This window comes from Neopsephotus bourkii, unplaced genomic scaffold, assembly GCF_033783945.1.
Source record: "Neopsephotus bourkii isolate Nb327-2 ecotype Australia unplaced genomic scaffold, CSIRO-AGI_Nbou_v1 NB_1183, whole genome shotgun sequence".
NCBI lineage: Eukaryota > Metazoa > Chordata > Aves > Psittaciformes > Psittacidae > Neopsephotus > Neopsephotus bourkii.
Genome location: NW_026901668.1, coordinates 2,440,721 through 2,457,723, shown reverse-complemented (window position 1 = coordinate 2,457,723; position 17,003 = coordinate 2,440,721). Strand labels below are relative to the sequence as shown.

The following is a 17,003-nucleotide window of genomic DNA, read 5'->3' as shown; positions in this document are numbered from 1 at the left end:
ACAAACCACCAGCATTGCCCAAGGTCTATTGAGGCAGAGCTATGAATAGAACTGGAAAAAGTTAGAGTCCCATCTCTCCGACCGGAAGAGAGTGCAGGATTTTGGCAAATTAGAAAGCTGCTTAATGAACTCTACTGTAGCCTGTGTCTGCCACTGTCCAGGAGACTACATAGAGAAATGTATCACAGGAGGAGAAATGCAATTATTTATTTAGCTAGGGAAAATTCTTCCAGAAGAAAAAAAAAATAATAAAAATCTCAGGCTGGGTCTTAAAAGATGACCTGAGGAACAATGGTGCTGGTTAGGGCTACGATACCTTTAAGTACAACAAATTTTCAGTTCCTAAAACCCTAAAACAGAAGTCAGGAATCTCGATGCATAGGCTCCCACCAATGTATTACAAATAATTGTATAGGCCAGATGTAATAAATGTTCTCAGTGCTACAGTTATAATAGCACAAAGAAAGGTAATGGTGGATCCTATTTTCTCCTTCCATAGCCAAATTGAAAAATGTCTATACAGCATACATAAAGCTCTGAAATCCGATGGCAATCCATGTGGACATGGATTACAAGTCTCCTTCACAAGCTGTCCTAAGAATCCTGGAGTAACAGTACAAATTATTACCACATATAATCAAGCAGAAAAGCCCAATACTCAGTTTACTACCATGTATTTGTGGTTTGCATTGGACTGATTGCTGACACCCCTTTAAAGGTGTATTGCAGCAGCTTGAAAAACTCAGCCCTCAACTGAGAGCAAAGTGCAGGAGACATTACTTACACAACCAGGGAGAAAGGTCAAAACTTAAGTTCAAAACAAATGGCATTTTCAGAGGAGCAAACACTATCACTTTCAGAGATTTATACCACAAGCTTCTCCCCGATGGCTATGTGGGAACCAGCTGTCAAAGAAAGTGTACTGTTTGGGAGCCAGCTGTCAATTTAATCCGAGTATCAAATAATAGAAGCTTGTTACATGGATGGCTTCTTTTAATGGACTCCTTTACTTAGTCTATGATTTGCTTGTGGTTTCCTTGAATTTATTACACTGCAGTTCTTCTGAATGAAGTATTTGACCAATGCAAAAATACACAAGCAATTTCACTGCTAGCACCTAATCATAGCCATGAGAATATAAACACAATGCTTGAAACACTTAGTCCTTTCTGATGCAGCGTGAAGACAATTTTAGCAATTCTACACCATACAATAATCCAACAGTTTGGAGTGAACCACTAGCTTACTGCTCCTCAGGAATGGGACTGCTCTACACTGTGTCACTCGCTGGCAATCCCCCAGCTATTGGCACTGACGGATGCTGCGTGTCTCCCCAAAACCAGAGCTGCAGAAGACAGATGGAGAAGCCAACGCTAGAACAACAGATAACAGTGCAAGCCACAACCAATTTCAGACAGAAAGCCCAGGAAGTAAATGATGAAATAAACCCCATAAGAATGCGCAGAGGGTGTCTTCCTTTCCACCTCAGTGAGAGATTTATCATGCCAATAGAAAACAGTTCATTTCAGGAAGAAAATGAATAAAAAGAACCCAAGAAATATTGTTTGACACAGGAAAAAGAAAGGCAGTTTCAGGGAAGCTTTTGTTATCAGCTAACCACATCAGAGATAGTTATGCTCCAGTCTAGTTTTTAACTGAACTGTCTGTAACACCAATAAAACCCCTGCCTCCTTTCCCACTGGCACTGTGGCTAACCTTCTGCCTGATCTCTGAAGTAACTGAACAGTCATCCATCACCTTAGCAAAGGGAATCAAAAGATAAACTTCATGCCATGACACAGAGGTTTGTGTGTCTGTGTGTACACGTGCACACATATAAATATATATATACACACAATACTATTAGCTATTATATTTTTTTAGTCTTTACTCGGAAGAAATGTAGCTCAAGATCAGGTGGTCATTTCTGAGCCCATGTATCACCTTCACTTGTTGGCACCCATCAAAAGGTGTTTTAGTCCAAAGGACATTCAAAAGTCTTCCAAAAAAAGGAAAGCTGTCATGGACAAAATTTGTTGCTAACATTACATTGTCACATTTTATCAAAGAAAAAAGTCATGGTCCATTTTACTTTTAACATAAAATGACCTGTATTTTCCAATATATTATAAGCGAATCTATTAAATAAATTAGTTTTATGTATTTACATAAAATATCCACATTTAATATACATGTACATAATATAAATTATAATAACAAAGCCAGGGAGCCTTCAATCTGCTTCATAGGCTACAGTATCATGGATTTCAAATAAAATATATCAGTTATTAATTATAAATAAAGTATTTTATAATAAGCACTTTTAATACATATTAATAATTCCAGTATCACTTAACTGCTTCCTGCCCCTTTGGGACAACATGCACAAAAATCACTCCCATCACAAAGGAAGAAAAGACACACGCAGGATGCAGCAGAATGGTAATATGGTTGCTAAGATTAAAAAATGCCCTGAATTTGAGAAAGTTTTAGGTGTTTTCCTGTTTTCTCCGGTTCATACATTTGGTAATACTGACAGCCCAGTTCTTTATGCATTCAAAACAGAGCAGAAGCAGTAAAATGTGCAAATTCCTCTCCAAAAGTTGTGCCAATATATCCTCACTCAGAGCTCTAGGATAATTAAGCCTTCTACTTCATTCAGCTCCTGGCATCCATAATTAGAATTTTTTGATGTATCTACCAGCAACAGCAGTGAATCAAGATCAACAATTCATTTTACACGACCAACCACACAGCAGTTATATGGTAAGCATTTTCAATTAGTACCTGAATTCAATTAAGCATTTCAGAAGTAAAAGGCTGTTTACCATCACAAACCTCAAATCTACTCACTGGCCCCCATCTTTTACTGACATGTGACAACCCCATCACATGTTTCATATGAAAAAGCTCAGAGCAGTATTACTTTAAAAGACCCCAGATTTTAAAGGACATGGTTAAGGCACTTACTGCCACACTGTTCAAACAATGTACGCTTGAAAAATGATGATGATGATGATATAGAATGAAAAGGAAAAGTGTAACACTCTCATAAGGAAATAATCTACTCAGTTTTTCCACAACATGTCTTTCTGTTTTCTGTTGCCACCTACTATTTCTGCCAACACGTGCAATCAGTTTGTTGAGCATACCTATACAGGATGCAGAAATCACCATTTAAGATGATCATTTCAGCATTTTCCTCAGTTACAGTTCCTGCCTTTAGAACTATGTCAAGTGCCTGACTTTCGTAGCACACCACTAAAAAACACAGAGTGAATCATGTGCAATGTCATCTTTAATGACAACGGTTTCACATGGTTCCTACTTCTGTCTTTGCTGATTTTTCTAGAAGCGGACCTTCACACTATTCTAGCAGAATGCCTTCAGCCACCAACCCACATCAGCTTTTTCCACACCACTTGTCTTTTCAGAAGATACCAAGCTAGGAGACCTCCAGTCTCTTTTGTGGCCTTTTAGTCTCATGAATTTTGAAGCAGTTTAAATCCCAACAGGGCAACTGATAGAACAGAGTTCTCATGTGGTCATGGATGAGTAACCAAACTTGAGACCTGTAGGGTGTCCTTCCAAGGGCAAGGTTAACTCTGCTCTAATGCCACAAAGCATCCTACCATCACTTCCCTAGCCTCTGAAGTCTCTCCCGGCCATCAACCCACCCAAAATAGGAGAGAAAACTGGGGATGTTGAAGTTCTTAGCCACTGCTTTTTGAGCTCTCCAGTTTGGTAACCTGCAAAGGAGGTGGTAGACGCAAAAAGGGAGAGCAGGCTGAGGTATGAGGGGTCCTGCACAGCACTGGGTTCTCAATGAAAACCTTGTTCTTCCAATCTCAACAGTTGTACTGACTTTCAAAAGAGCATTTAACAACAGGCACAGATTTACACAGCAGAAATCTCAGCCTCATTGCTGCTTCTATTTCCATTACCAGCACAGCTATCAGCAGGATGTGTTCACAGTGGAGGTGTCTGACCAGGAAACGATGCAATTTGGCTGGCAAGGAACATGACTACATTTTGTCTCCACAGTGATTTGGCTATGGGCTAGAGAGTAGCATGTACAGCCAAGAAAAATACTAGCATTTGTAGTAGGTAAGTGCAACAACATTTAGGCATTTGTAAGGAACATCGTTTTTGACACCCACAAAGCCTGCTGAAAACAGCAGGCTAAATGGGACTCCAAATCCATTACATTAAATCTAATTTCCATTAAGTCCTTATGTAAAACAAGAATAATACTATAAATCCCTTTTCCACTAGCAGGGGATAAGGCTGGGGAGACAGGGGAGAGACACAGGTCATGAATCAAACCTACAGCACAGAGAGACTCCTGAATGCGTTCTTCCTGGTACATATCTTAGCTATACAACCACTCTTACTTTTTTTGATAAGGGCTTTATACATTGCTCCCTTAAAGATCAGAAGGTGGAAGCTCTCTGCTTAGCAAAGCATAAAAACATTTTCTAGCTAGCCTACTCATTTTTATCAGGAATAAAGTCGTTTGGTTTTTAATTTAGTTAACATACACACCCATGTCTGTACATACACTTTCAGATCTATATGCATAAAATATTTCCACCATGACATCACAATAAATATTTAAACACCAATTTTAACATGAAAGTGTAGAGACTTTATGCTGCCTTACCATAAAGAGCTTTTGCACTTGTTCTTGAATTCTGCTCCCTCTCTGACTGGGCAAATGTTGGGGAACCATAGCCACTGGAAGAAAACATTTCTGGTTAACTTCTAAAGAGATGAATTTGCCACACACAAACAGGCACTAAAAAAAAACCTCCCCTTATGTAGGACTACACATTCCTACAACATTACTAACAGAGATAATGATACTGGATATTTGTTCCACACGATGAATATAATAAACTGTGTTTAACTTAGGCTGGAAGCTCTTCTGAGCTGCTTCATTAATAGATCATCATGCACAATGGGTGCGTGGTATACACATACTTACCATAATGAAAGTAATCAAAATCACTTAATAACAACAACAACAATAAAAATATATTAATATTACTACTACGCCAAAGACTTGGTAGGATTTTTTTTCCCTGCCTACGCAAATATTAATTGCTTTTAACAATTTTAACTGCTTTTCATAAAAGCCTCAAAAGGACTATCATTGCCTACAACACATGAAAAGGCAATCCCAACTTCATTCTAGTGCAACAACAAGAATGAATCATATACAAACTCACAGATGACAGCATAGATGCCCTACTCCCTACAGGAATGCATGTATGCATGTCTTTGGCATCAGATTAGGACAATTCTCATTAGTGCTGCAAACGAGCCTTCTGCCATGCTTCTGATACAGGGAGAATCCTCTTATCTCAGACAAGGTAGCACTTTCAGGTAACAGTTCCTCAGCTGTGTTTACCGTGAAACAGTATTTTCTCACAGATGGAAAGGGCAGCCTCATCTTTTACGCATAAAAATGCATCCACTCAGAGCTAACCTCAAACCTCAGGTATATACAGACCTCTTCAAGTAAAATAATAAGCAGGTTATGGTTACAGCAATTTTTCTGTTCTAGGTGATTCCATTCTGTAATACAGCTTTACCCTTACACTAATCAGACTGACCAAGATCAGGCAGATAGTATCTGCCAGTTTGGTTACATGGCTTGGAAACTGCATGTTCTTTCACAGAAGCTGCCTTTGTATTATTCCAATGGGTTCTAATAATTCTAACTGAAATTAAATGCTAGGGAAGAAAATACAACGTTTTTTTTGTCCATAAATGGAAAATCAAAAGCATAACCTTACTTCATTTGAGGAAAATAACTTCCATATCCACCAGGAGGGGTGTTTGATATATGTCCATTCATTCTTATCGTCTCTTACTGAGGGAAACAATCTGGGAAAAGAAACAACAGCATATGAGTTTAAGTCTCTTAAAAGATGAAGGTTTAATACAGATGTAATACAAGCCTAATGAGAAAATTATCATTGAAATGGGAAAGAAATTGCATCAACAACCTAAATTGCTATTATTTGCATCGTGGTGATGCCTTAAAGATCCGTTATGGAACTTTTCCCAACTGCAATTTGATAGTTATTGCTTCAAATAATTTATAATTAAAAAAAAAGCCATTATTATTAATACAATGGTCTTTAAGAATAGCTTTAAAAATAAAAGTCTGACTAAACAACAAAGAACAACATCCTCTGCAGAAGTGAACAGTATGTTCCAAGTGGCAACTTTAACAGTCAAGTATGTTTGATTTTAACCCTCTTTTTATTTCTTCCAAGTGAAACTTTCAAAATGAACTTTTGATACATTTTCTACGAAACTTTTCAGCTGAACTGTTAGAAAGATGCCTTATCGAAACAAAACACAATTGTTGGCACAAAACGAAACTTGGTTAGCTATTTTGGGACTAAAAAGCTGGGGTTTTGTTTTTTTTTTTAAGTAGCATTTAACATCCACAAAACCTTTCATATAACAATGATACTGAAAAGGCTAAGATGAAATAATTTAAAGAATTCCTTCTCCCCTTACTAACATGCCTATTTAAGTTAAAATTGACTCTGGAAAGTGACTTCCGAAAGCCTCTAAAATTAACCAATCTCTATTCAAATTTACCATGGGCAAATATTCTTTCATTTATACATATATGAATAATATGTATTTGAATATTTCCTTAAATCTCAATCATTAAATAGAAAAAAAGATTTCTTTTAACACTGCAAAATAGCCAAAAGTACCTAAGATAAAATTTGTACTTAACAAAAGCTCCATTTCCAAAGTAAGCACAACCCATTATAAAGTACTAAAGCTACCTTACAAAGAGCTTATCTTCTGCATCATTAAGTCAACTTACTGCCTCACTTTAACTTTTCTCTTCCTGTTTTACAGAAAAGCAGCAGCTGACTGACCTACAGTACATACAGTATTTTGCATCCACATATGTTCTGCTTCTTTCCTCTCTCGGGCAAAAATACAATCAATATCAAATTCTGTTCTCAGCTCTAAAGTCTTCTGTCATTCAAGAGAGGTATAAGCTGCTTTTCGACTGCTGTACTGAGAATAAAATAATTTTTATATCCTTCTAAGGAACACCTAACATCTATCTGAGATGCAGTTATCAAAGCTAAATAGACCAGAGTAACCATGTGGAACTGTGGTATTGCCTTTAGTGAGACCATATTTGGTAATTTTGCTTAGCAACTTTTTAATTTTTCTTTTAAATATGTGATTGCTCCTTGCAAACCAGCTTTACTGACATACCCACATTTTACTTCCATTTCTGCTCCACAGCCCCACAACTACATCACACATCCAACTTGGTAGCCTGTTTGGCTGCTCAAAGCCACTTTGTACAGAGTTCAGTTCTTAGCAGCCGTCTCCAATAAATTACAGTCTGTGCAGAGTGCTGCTCCATTCATTAGCAATAATAACCTTTGGGAAGCATCCTGAAACAGTCCCATGACTTGAAATAATAAAAATATTCACTTTCTCAGCAGAATTTGACAGGTCACTGTGCACTCCTTGTTCCATTTCAGCAACTGCATAACTGGTTCTACTCAGAGTGCTTCTCTTCAGCTAATGCTGCCATTAAGCTCTTTAATATTTCCTATCGGCTATTAATTTTTATAATCTGTAATCATAGCTCAGTTTGCTACCCTGCTTGTTTACCCAGTGATTAGCTTCCTAAGAGTGACCAGATCCAAAAACCTTACACAAACTTCCTCTACTTTCCGTACACACAGTATTTAGAATCACAGAATAGTTAGAGTTGGAAAGGACCTTAAGATCATACAGTTACAACCCCCCCGCCATTGGGGTTTAAGAAAATACTTATTTATTAATTTTATCTTCCATACACTTTCAGCATTTGTGATCTTTTTTCATGGCCCTACTCATACCGAATTCCCCAACTATATGCTTTAAAGTGAGATATGGAAAAAAGACTTGTATTTAGACTCTTTCAAGATTATGTCACTGCTCTGACATCTTAATCTGGCAAATATTTGGTTTGTTATTTGTACTCCACTTAATTTTATGAAAGTGGTGAAACAGGTACTTTAAGTAGAAGGAATGTAATATATTACAACTTAAAGCTTCAGCCTTTGAAGTTAGCATAACACACCAATTTTGAAGCAGCAATGAAGCTGAGCAGCAGAATTTCACATTAGGGGAAGAAAACATGTCTTGAGACACTGTAGTGCATAACACCCTTTAGAGTAAATAGAAAAAGCTTTAAAATTATATTTTTAATCAAGTGACAATGAAATCTGAAGTTAGAAAAGTTTGTATTCCCAAAAAAACAAAAAAAAATTGCAGCTCATTCTGCCAAGTAAGCATCAAAGTTTTAGTGAGTTTTAGCTGATATGCAAACAAAACACCACTTGCTATTTGATAGTTGAATAAAGCCAACAATATCTCCTGTCCCTTATGCAATTTGCCACTGTTAAAAAAAATCAAATGCTTTGGAAATGCCAAGACAGCTACTTTGACATGACAATTTGAAGAGGCTATGCAATGCTTCTAACACTTCATTGGAGAAAGCCCTTGATTGGGAATACAAACAAACCTTTTAGAGCCATTATTTATAATTAGTCTAAATATTTATAACAGCATCAAAAAGCTACTGGTAATTCCCCAGAATTATCAGGCTATTTCATCTCTCATTTCAGGAAAAGTCTAAATTTTTTATAAAGTGCACAATGAAGAGAAAGTAAAAATCACAAAAGGATAACAGAATGTGCAGCGCTTTGCTTATTATTCACTTCTACAGCTTTCTCTGCTGCATTTCTCATCTCAAATGCTCTTTCATCTCTTACAACCAGGCCCTTAGCAAAAGTCAACTCGTGCATGCTGCAAAGCCATTGTCTATTAATAAACTCCACTTCCTCTTTAATCTTCCTTTTCACCTCAGCCCAAGCAGTTCACAGAAACATATGCTGGTGTTCTAGACTTTAAAATAAACATCCTTCAGAATTAAATGTATAATCCCTTTTTAAGCAGGCCTGAAGTATCAAGAGTTCACTGTTGATATGCCCAAGAGTGGTCATGTCTTTCTCAGGATCCTGCAAAGAAATCATGCCTTCTCTGAACAATAAATGTTTGAAAGCAGGAGAACAAATTGAGAATTTAAGAAGAAAACAAGAAAATGGCCAAAATAATAAGAGAACAACATATTATTTTTAATGTATTTTGAAATTCCTAAAACCAAATAAATACTTTTTTTTTTCTTTTTCCACAATATCAGAGACTGAACAAGAAGAAACTCAACCAGGAGTTCATTGCTGCCATCAGCTTTATATTTTAAGGGACTCTAGCATATTGATAGTAAGCAGCAATACAAATTACAAGGTTCCAGCTTTTGGTTCTCTAGTAGTCAATAGTTACAGGTGGTCTAATCCCAAACATGAAGAGTATTATACTGGTATCCGATGTAATTATATCAGTCATAAACATTCATTTTAAAAAATGCCTGAATGCTAAAATAATTCTTCATCTTCCCCACCTTGTAGCACAGGAGCCTTACGAAAGCAGTACAAACTGTTTGCAACCACAAGCTGACACATCAACAACTCACGCTCTGACATTTCATTTCCTAGCAGGAGTTTGAAGGTAACAAAAGCCCTCAATTTATTTTAGAAAATCCCTTTTCTAGAAAGGCAGAGCAATCTCATTATAGAAAATGAGATATCCCAGAGGCCAGTGCTCCTTTTAATTCACCCTGATCCAACCGGTCCCACCAAGTGGCAGATCCCAGTATAAGAAGGGGAAAAAATAAAAATAAAAAGAGAAATAGCTTAATGATGTGGATATTAGAAATGATGGAGTGGGAAGGGTTAAGGAGAGGAGGATGTAGGGGAAGGAAAAGGAAAGCCAAGAACGGCTGGAACAATAATTATCTACCAATTAAGAAACTGTTGTTACTAAAAAGTTATTGTTATCTCATGCCCCAAAACCCGCAAGAATTCTTCTTCATGTAGACAGAAGGCACATGCTGTAACTCCAGCCTAAGCAAAAAGAAGTGGACAATCACAAGGTAACACTTATCCTAGCAGATCTGACATTGCAGCAATGTCAGATAAGGACACCATTTCTCCACCCTTTCCCTTTTTAAAAATATTACGAAACAGCCAAAACAATAACAAAAAAAAAAAAAAAATCACATGCATCCATGCTATGCTGTAACTCACTACGCATTCAATAAACACTCTTCTTACTGCTTTCCAGCAATTCAGTACTGCTGTTCTACAGAATGTAGGAAAACTATAGAAGTTACTGCATGACTTAATATTACTCATTTGGCCCTTTTCAAAGCTCACACTGTTCACCCCAACACACTTTTCTTCCTCATGCTAAAAAAAAAATAGTTATTACTTTTAAACCCCTTATTTCTCCACACTGGTCTTGTATGTTAGCGTCTTCTCTGTGTCTGCCTTCTTGTTCTGACTGAACACTCTCCTGTTTGCATCTTGCTCCAGCCACGGATTTTACAAGTGGGAAACTTGTGACAGAAATACATCCCACAGAGTCAGATGAAATGTTGCTGCTGACCTTTGCTTCAGGGCTTTCTTCAGACAACAACCAAGAGCAAACATGAGTTCTGCTGGGTGTTCAACATCTTGCCTCGAGATAAACACCGAGATGCAGATGCATGCATGCATGCGTAAGCATTACTTCAGAAATGATCACTGAGGATTTTCCATCCTTGGTACACTGATATCAGAACTTCTCTGAGGCAAACCGCTTCTGGTTGGGCTGGCAGCAGCTTTGCACTGTAAAGTTTTCCATTTTCTATTATGGGGATCAACGCATCCAAAGGCTGCTCAAAAAGGGAACCTCAAAAATCACACAGAAAACTGCAAGCTAGACCCTACAAGTAATGCAGTTTCAATATAAAACATTTGGACTTCATTCACCACTACTCTGGCTGTTGTCCCCTTTGCCTCTTTCAAGCCATTATGTTAATGATGAGGGGATGAAGCTTTCAAGAAAAGGAATGCGTACTCCAGTATACACCCCTGTGTGCAAGCATCAGGACTTCAAGCAAACATTTTAATACAGTAGCCACAATGAAGCAATTTTGAAAATCCTCTTACTTTCAGTTCTTCTCTGGATTCAGAGAAGCTGTCCAGGATGGCCACAGCAGTAATTCCACTGCATCTGAGCTTACACAAATCAGGCACTGAGTTGCATCCTGTGTTTAGATTTTAACACATCCCCAAACAACCTTTCTGCTAGATGCAAAGTTAGCTAAGTGGGGTTCCTGCTAAAGAAACTTGTGTGGGGAGGAAAGGACTGGGTGCATCCCCTCTCCCTGTGAATTACACTCCTTATGGAAAGCTGATCTTAAACCTAGAATATTATTTACCTGTTTATCTGAGAGGGCATAGGGGTAGGAGCATTTTGAGAAACTAAAGACTGTGACAGACAAATGAGTACAGCTCTGGCCAAGCAGGGGACCACACCACACAACCGGGGACACAGCACTGTCCAGGAGGAGGCACTTGTAAATGTATTCACCCCCACCTCCACAGAGTTGCAGAAGATGAGTTCAACCAATCCTGCTTCTTCCAGCTTCAAAAAGTGTTTTGATTTTCATTGACACTTTCTGAAATCTAGGGGTTTTTTTATCACTCCTTCAGTAGAAGTATGCTAAATTAATCAGCAGTGCTCCTTTCAGCAGGAGGAATAAGATAAATGTATCAAGACAATTTAGTGACATAATTATCAAAATAAGAGACTCAATATGTTAATGAAAGACCTGTATTCAGAGCAAAGATTGTTAGCTGACACACTTCCTGTTGAATAAACTAATAAGACTAAAAATGCCCTTTATATCTCCTTGTTCCTACTATGACATTTTCCAGTGCCTCACTGTTAAGGAAATAGTCTAACAATACAATTAAGATAGGTATCTTTTATTTTGAAAAGGGGAGAAATATGAAGACCAACAGGAAGAACTAAATGAATAAACTTCAGACAGATCCTGTTCACAGATTTAGCTCTTATTACTGCCACAATAATAAAGACCCTGCTTGAAAACAGGTTCTTATTCTGGCATGGCAACCTACTTCCATTCATTTCACCCAGGTCTGGGCCATGATTTATAATTAACTATATTGAAAGAAAATAAAACAGCTTTACAGATACAAAAGCTTCAAAGACTTAAAAATCCTTATTGCAACAAAGGAATGTTAATAAATGTGCCAAGCACTAAAGCCACCACTCACTGCTATTTTTAATTACAGAATTACCCACCTCATCTAAAGCAAGATGAGTAGTTATTAATTACCAAGACCAGCATAATTATGCAGACCTTGCAGAAAGTATCACCATAGCTGGAAGACTGTATACAAGAAAAAGAAAAGGAAAAAGGAAAAAAACCCACAAAAAAACCCAAAACAAACCAAACACCCTCCACACATACTGAACAGTCTAAAGAGAAAGGTGCCTATGGCACATGAAGGTGTTTGTAGAAGGAAGTAGAAAAAGGAGATTATAATGCCTTATAAAAATCAGTGTCTCTGGTACGTCCACCAGAGAGGATCAAAGAACAGTATTTCAATTGAAGAGGTCATGGTTTAGACAGTTACTGGCATACTGCACCAGAGCTTACTTTGGCACTTCATCTACAGCACCCAGGAATCCCTCTGTGCACCTGTATGGACTCACATAAAGGACACTGGGAAAACATTTTCCATGGGACAAGCCCCAGCACTTTCACTAAATTCTCCTTTCCAGTGTTCAAAGAACAACTATAAGACAACTGCAAAGAACCAAGATCCTATTCATACTTGACTCTGAAGGCTACTGCTTTTATTCCAGACCTGAGGAAGGACCCCAGAGCTTGGAAAGTGTCTACATTTCTAACCCTCAGCCCCCATCCAAGTACAGAAGTGAGCTAGCAAAGGATACTCTTTTTATTCACAAATCCTAATCCAGACAGTGCACTCAATATCTCCACCTGAAGAGGAATGTACAAGAAGTGGTTTCGGTTTGTGTTTTTGGTGGTTTTGTTGTCTGCTTAAAATACAAAAAATGATAAAAAATTTACCTGGAACCACTGACTGGTGAACACAGCTGACCTAGCACAAATAAAACAGTTTTATTGCTCTTCTTCATACTCTCTGCCTCTTTTCACGACTTTACTTTATTCCTTTTTACATCATACTTCAAACAAGATCATTAGATTTCAAAAGAGGGCACTCTAGACACCAGTTTGAAAGTCAGCTTGTGGTGTACAACCAACAAGCCATCAATTTGACTTCAGAAATGAAAGCTCATAAACGATATTGTAATACTAGCATGCATCTTTAAATGGGCCAGAGGAAAACTCAGCAAGAAATAGTGCACAAGGGGTGCTTCTTTCCAAATGCCATACAAGCATATGCTTCCCACCACCCTGAAGACACCACATGTCAAAAAGTTCCACGGAATTTGGATGCACTTTTCCCTTTCACATTGAAAACAGTATGTGAGGCGAACTAATGAAATATTTCCGAGCAGTTTCTTGCCCAGAAGTACTTGTTGAAATGTTAAGAAATTATGAGAATTACTGTAGTGGTACTGTAAGTGTATAAAAATGAACAAGACAATGTCTGTAGGTGTTGTCTACTGCTGTTGTAGATAAAGTTTTCCTTTCAGTCTGGCAAAAAAAAAATGCATGAACTCCAACATAGTTATAATACTGCCTGCTGCTGCAATCTGACCAAATGAAACTGGCTTAACTACCTACCCACATATACTTGCAAGCTTAATAGCTGCATCATGACACACTGACATTATTAAAATTAGCATGGTAGAGTCCATAATAAAAGCTGTACTGAAACTATATAATGACATACCCCAACCAGACCATTAAAATTAACATGAAGGAGGAAAAAGGATGGTAACTTTCATCAATGCCTCTCTAATTTAGTCTAGTAAAACCATGGTATGATCTGACTCTTGTTTTCAGACAATTACTTTCTTTAGTTTTGGTGAAGTTGCCATATTAGCTTTTATCCTGTAGCCAGACACACAGCATTCTTATTTATTCTTCACACGGCAGCACACACAATGAACCATAACAAAAGCTCATTTCCATTAAAATCCAACAGCTAATTACTTAGAAGAACCAATTTCTAGGCTAGTAGTAGGTTACAATCTTGAATTAAACAAGATAAAATAAGTTAAGTAGGAGCAACAGTAGGAGCAATTTCATGATTTCCCTAAACACCTGAATGCATGATATCATAGGCCACCCTTTGATGATACAGACCCCACATGGCTTATGAAAATCTTGATCTTTTCCACCAACAAAGTGCCCCAAATGCCAATTCATACAGGTCTGAAAAGCCTCAAACTTTACTACAGGAAGGGTTTATACTCCACATCTTACCGTAAGAGGTACATTTTCTACAAGGTTAAAACAAAAAAGGCAATTTCTATGCAGTTCAGTGAAAAAAAAAAGGTGGCTGCATTTAATGAAGGTGAACAAATATGTTAAACGTTATTGATCAGACCACAGCAAATTACCAATGCCAAGCTCAAAGGTAAACTCACAGTGGAGCTCAATAGCAAAACTAAAACTTTCCTTTTAAAACTTAATAAATAAGCACATGCTATTCTAATCTAGGCTGAGAAAGTTGGGGCTGTTCAGCCTGGAGAAGAGAAGCTGCATGGAGAGCTCATAGCAGCCTTCCAGTATCTGAAGGGGGCCAACAAGGATGTTGGGGAGGGACTCTTCATTAGGGACTGTAATAGGACAAGGGGTAATGGGTTAAAACTTAAACAGGGGAAGTTTAGATTGGATATAAGGAGGAAGTTATTTACTGTTAGGGTGGTGAGGCACTGGAATGGGTTGGCCAGGGAAGCTGTGAATGCTCCACCCCTGGCAATGTTCAAGGCCAGGGTGGACAGAGCCTTGGGTGGCATGGTTTAGCATGGTGTCCCTGCCCATGGCAGGGGGGTTGGAACTTGATGATCTTAAGGTCCTCTCCAACCCAAACCATTCCATGATTCTATGATTTACTCTTCAAATTTCCCTGTTAAGAAAGACCTAAATCATATAATGTGCAACAATGTTGATATGAAGAAACTCAGGACTTCAGGTACCATGACTTAAAACAAACACCACCATCACAAACTTTGGGGATTAAACAAAATTTTAATGCTAGAAAAGTAGAGCATTCACATTCTCAGAATTAATTTGAAATATTCCCCTAATGTTTGTCAGTGTACTTGGAGCATCAGGTATACAAGAAAGTATTAACACAATGCCTGGAAAGTATTTGAATTACTTCCAAATCTAGTCAGCAGGTTTTCACTTCTCATGCACACATGAAACACATAAAAAGCAGAATTTGTCTTCAGTGCTATGTAGTTATGAAGATATAGTGTACAGCAGCAACATTTCCAACACCTGTGAGTCAAGCCTCTGTGTCCTACCTCGGCATGGAGGTTTGATTCTGAAGCTGGTTTATAGACACTAACAATAGAAAACCAGATGTTATTTTTAAAACTTACCCTGTGTTTCAGGAATCCTATTTCTTTCAAACTCAGGGGCCTAAGAAAATTGCTTTGTCTTTAATCTATGGGGAAAAATGCTGCTCCTGAAAGTTGGTATCTAAATTGCCATCCAGTCGCTCAATTGATTACTCTCTCTTGTGTTTTCCATTAATAGTAAAGGACAACATGAAAAGGAGCCTAAATACACGGTGTCCATGTGGTAAGGTAACATCAAAACCAAAACCACAGGAACGTTAAAAATAAGGCAGAAGAGACAAAAGATAGAACAAACTTAATTTTTAAAGAGAATTGGAAAATAAGTTGCACTGTAAGCTATTTTACGGTCTAGCACCAGCAGTCACTGATTGTTACAAACTCTGTTCAGTTTTCTCATCTATGAAAGCAAAAACCCATATTGCCTCCCTCAGGGTGCTAAGTGAACCAATTGAGATGTTCAATTTAGTGCTGTCAAAAATATAATTTTCCAGTTGTCACTGGAAAATATGCACTGGAAAAAGATATATGTTTTTCAAGGGAACATTATTTTTTCTTTTTTTTCCTTTCTACTTCTCCCTATCCTCCTTGACACTAAACAGGTAATCTAAAATCATTTCCCACTCCACAGCAGATTGGAGTAACATAGAAGTACGAGAAGACCTGTGTGACTTGTTTGCTTGTACAGAATTGTGAAGTCAAATGGCTAGTCCCCTTATGTTATACATCATTTCCCTGATGTTCTTCCTCCTGAACTGTGAATTTGAAACAATAAACTTCAAGGACAACTTCCCCTCATATGGGGTTAAAAACAGGCATATGACTGCGCAGTAAGACACATGGCCTTGAACACAGCCTACGCAGCTCTCAGCACTTTCAGGCACACAATAACTCACCTGCACCTAAACATCAGCTTGTTTGGAGCACCAAAAATCTTGAGCATCAATTTTTATTTGCATTAATGTTCACAAAACCCAAAGAGATTATATTGCATTTCAGTGCGTAAACAAAAGGCACTATCTTAAACATCTAAGCATAATTGATCAGTCCACACTGGGGCTACAATTATTCAGCACAAAGTGACTCAAGTGTAAAATAACTTACTGAACTGAGTCACAGCTGAATGAAGTCACACCCGAATGAAGTCACACCCCACCATGGTATTAACCATGTATTTCTGTAACTCAGCATTTATTTTGTGGAAGAAAATATACTGAACAATCATAGATTCCACAATCTGTGGGAAGAAAGTTTATTTAAACTTTTGGAGTTTCATGTCTCTGATTTTCTAGTTTCAATTATTTATGTTTCTGTACAGATACAATTTTCTCCTCCATTAATCTGGGGCAACCAATGTCAAGTTTTTTAGATGTGGGTTTGTTGGGTAGTTTTTAATTCCCTGATCAGATCACACATCAATTAACAAAGTCATATTTACAAAAGCAATCCCTGATGTGAATGCCCACCCTTGGCAAGTTGCAGGTTTGACTTTTAGAAGTAAAATATATAATTTTTTT

General features: G+C 37.7%; 1 protein-coding gene across 6 annotated transcripts in view; it reads right to left on the bottom strand.

The window, feature by feature from the left end:
• The window catches only part of EPS8 (EGFR pathway substrate 8, signaling adaptor), a 139,865-nt gene that overhangs the window by 51,283 nt on the left and 71,579 nt on the right, over positions 1-17,003 (bottom strand). For 5 of the 6 annotated variants that reach the window (XM_061363915.1, XM_061363921.1, XM_061363916.1 and 2 more), the window contains 2 exons: positions 5,802-5,892; positions 4,664-4,737 (listed from right to left, as the gene is read on the bottom strand). In XM_061363915.1, the coding sequence (XP_061219899.1) occupies positions 4,664-4,737; positions 5,802-5,863 (136 nt within the window). In that variant the 5' untranslated portion in view covers positions 5,864-5,892. Of the gene's footprint in view, positions 1-4,663; positions 4,738-5,801; positions 5,893-12,931; positions 12,956-17,003 lie in introns of those variants that run through there. The other variant, XM_061363920.1, reaches the window with a different exon arrangement.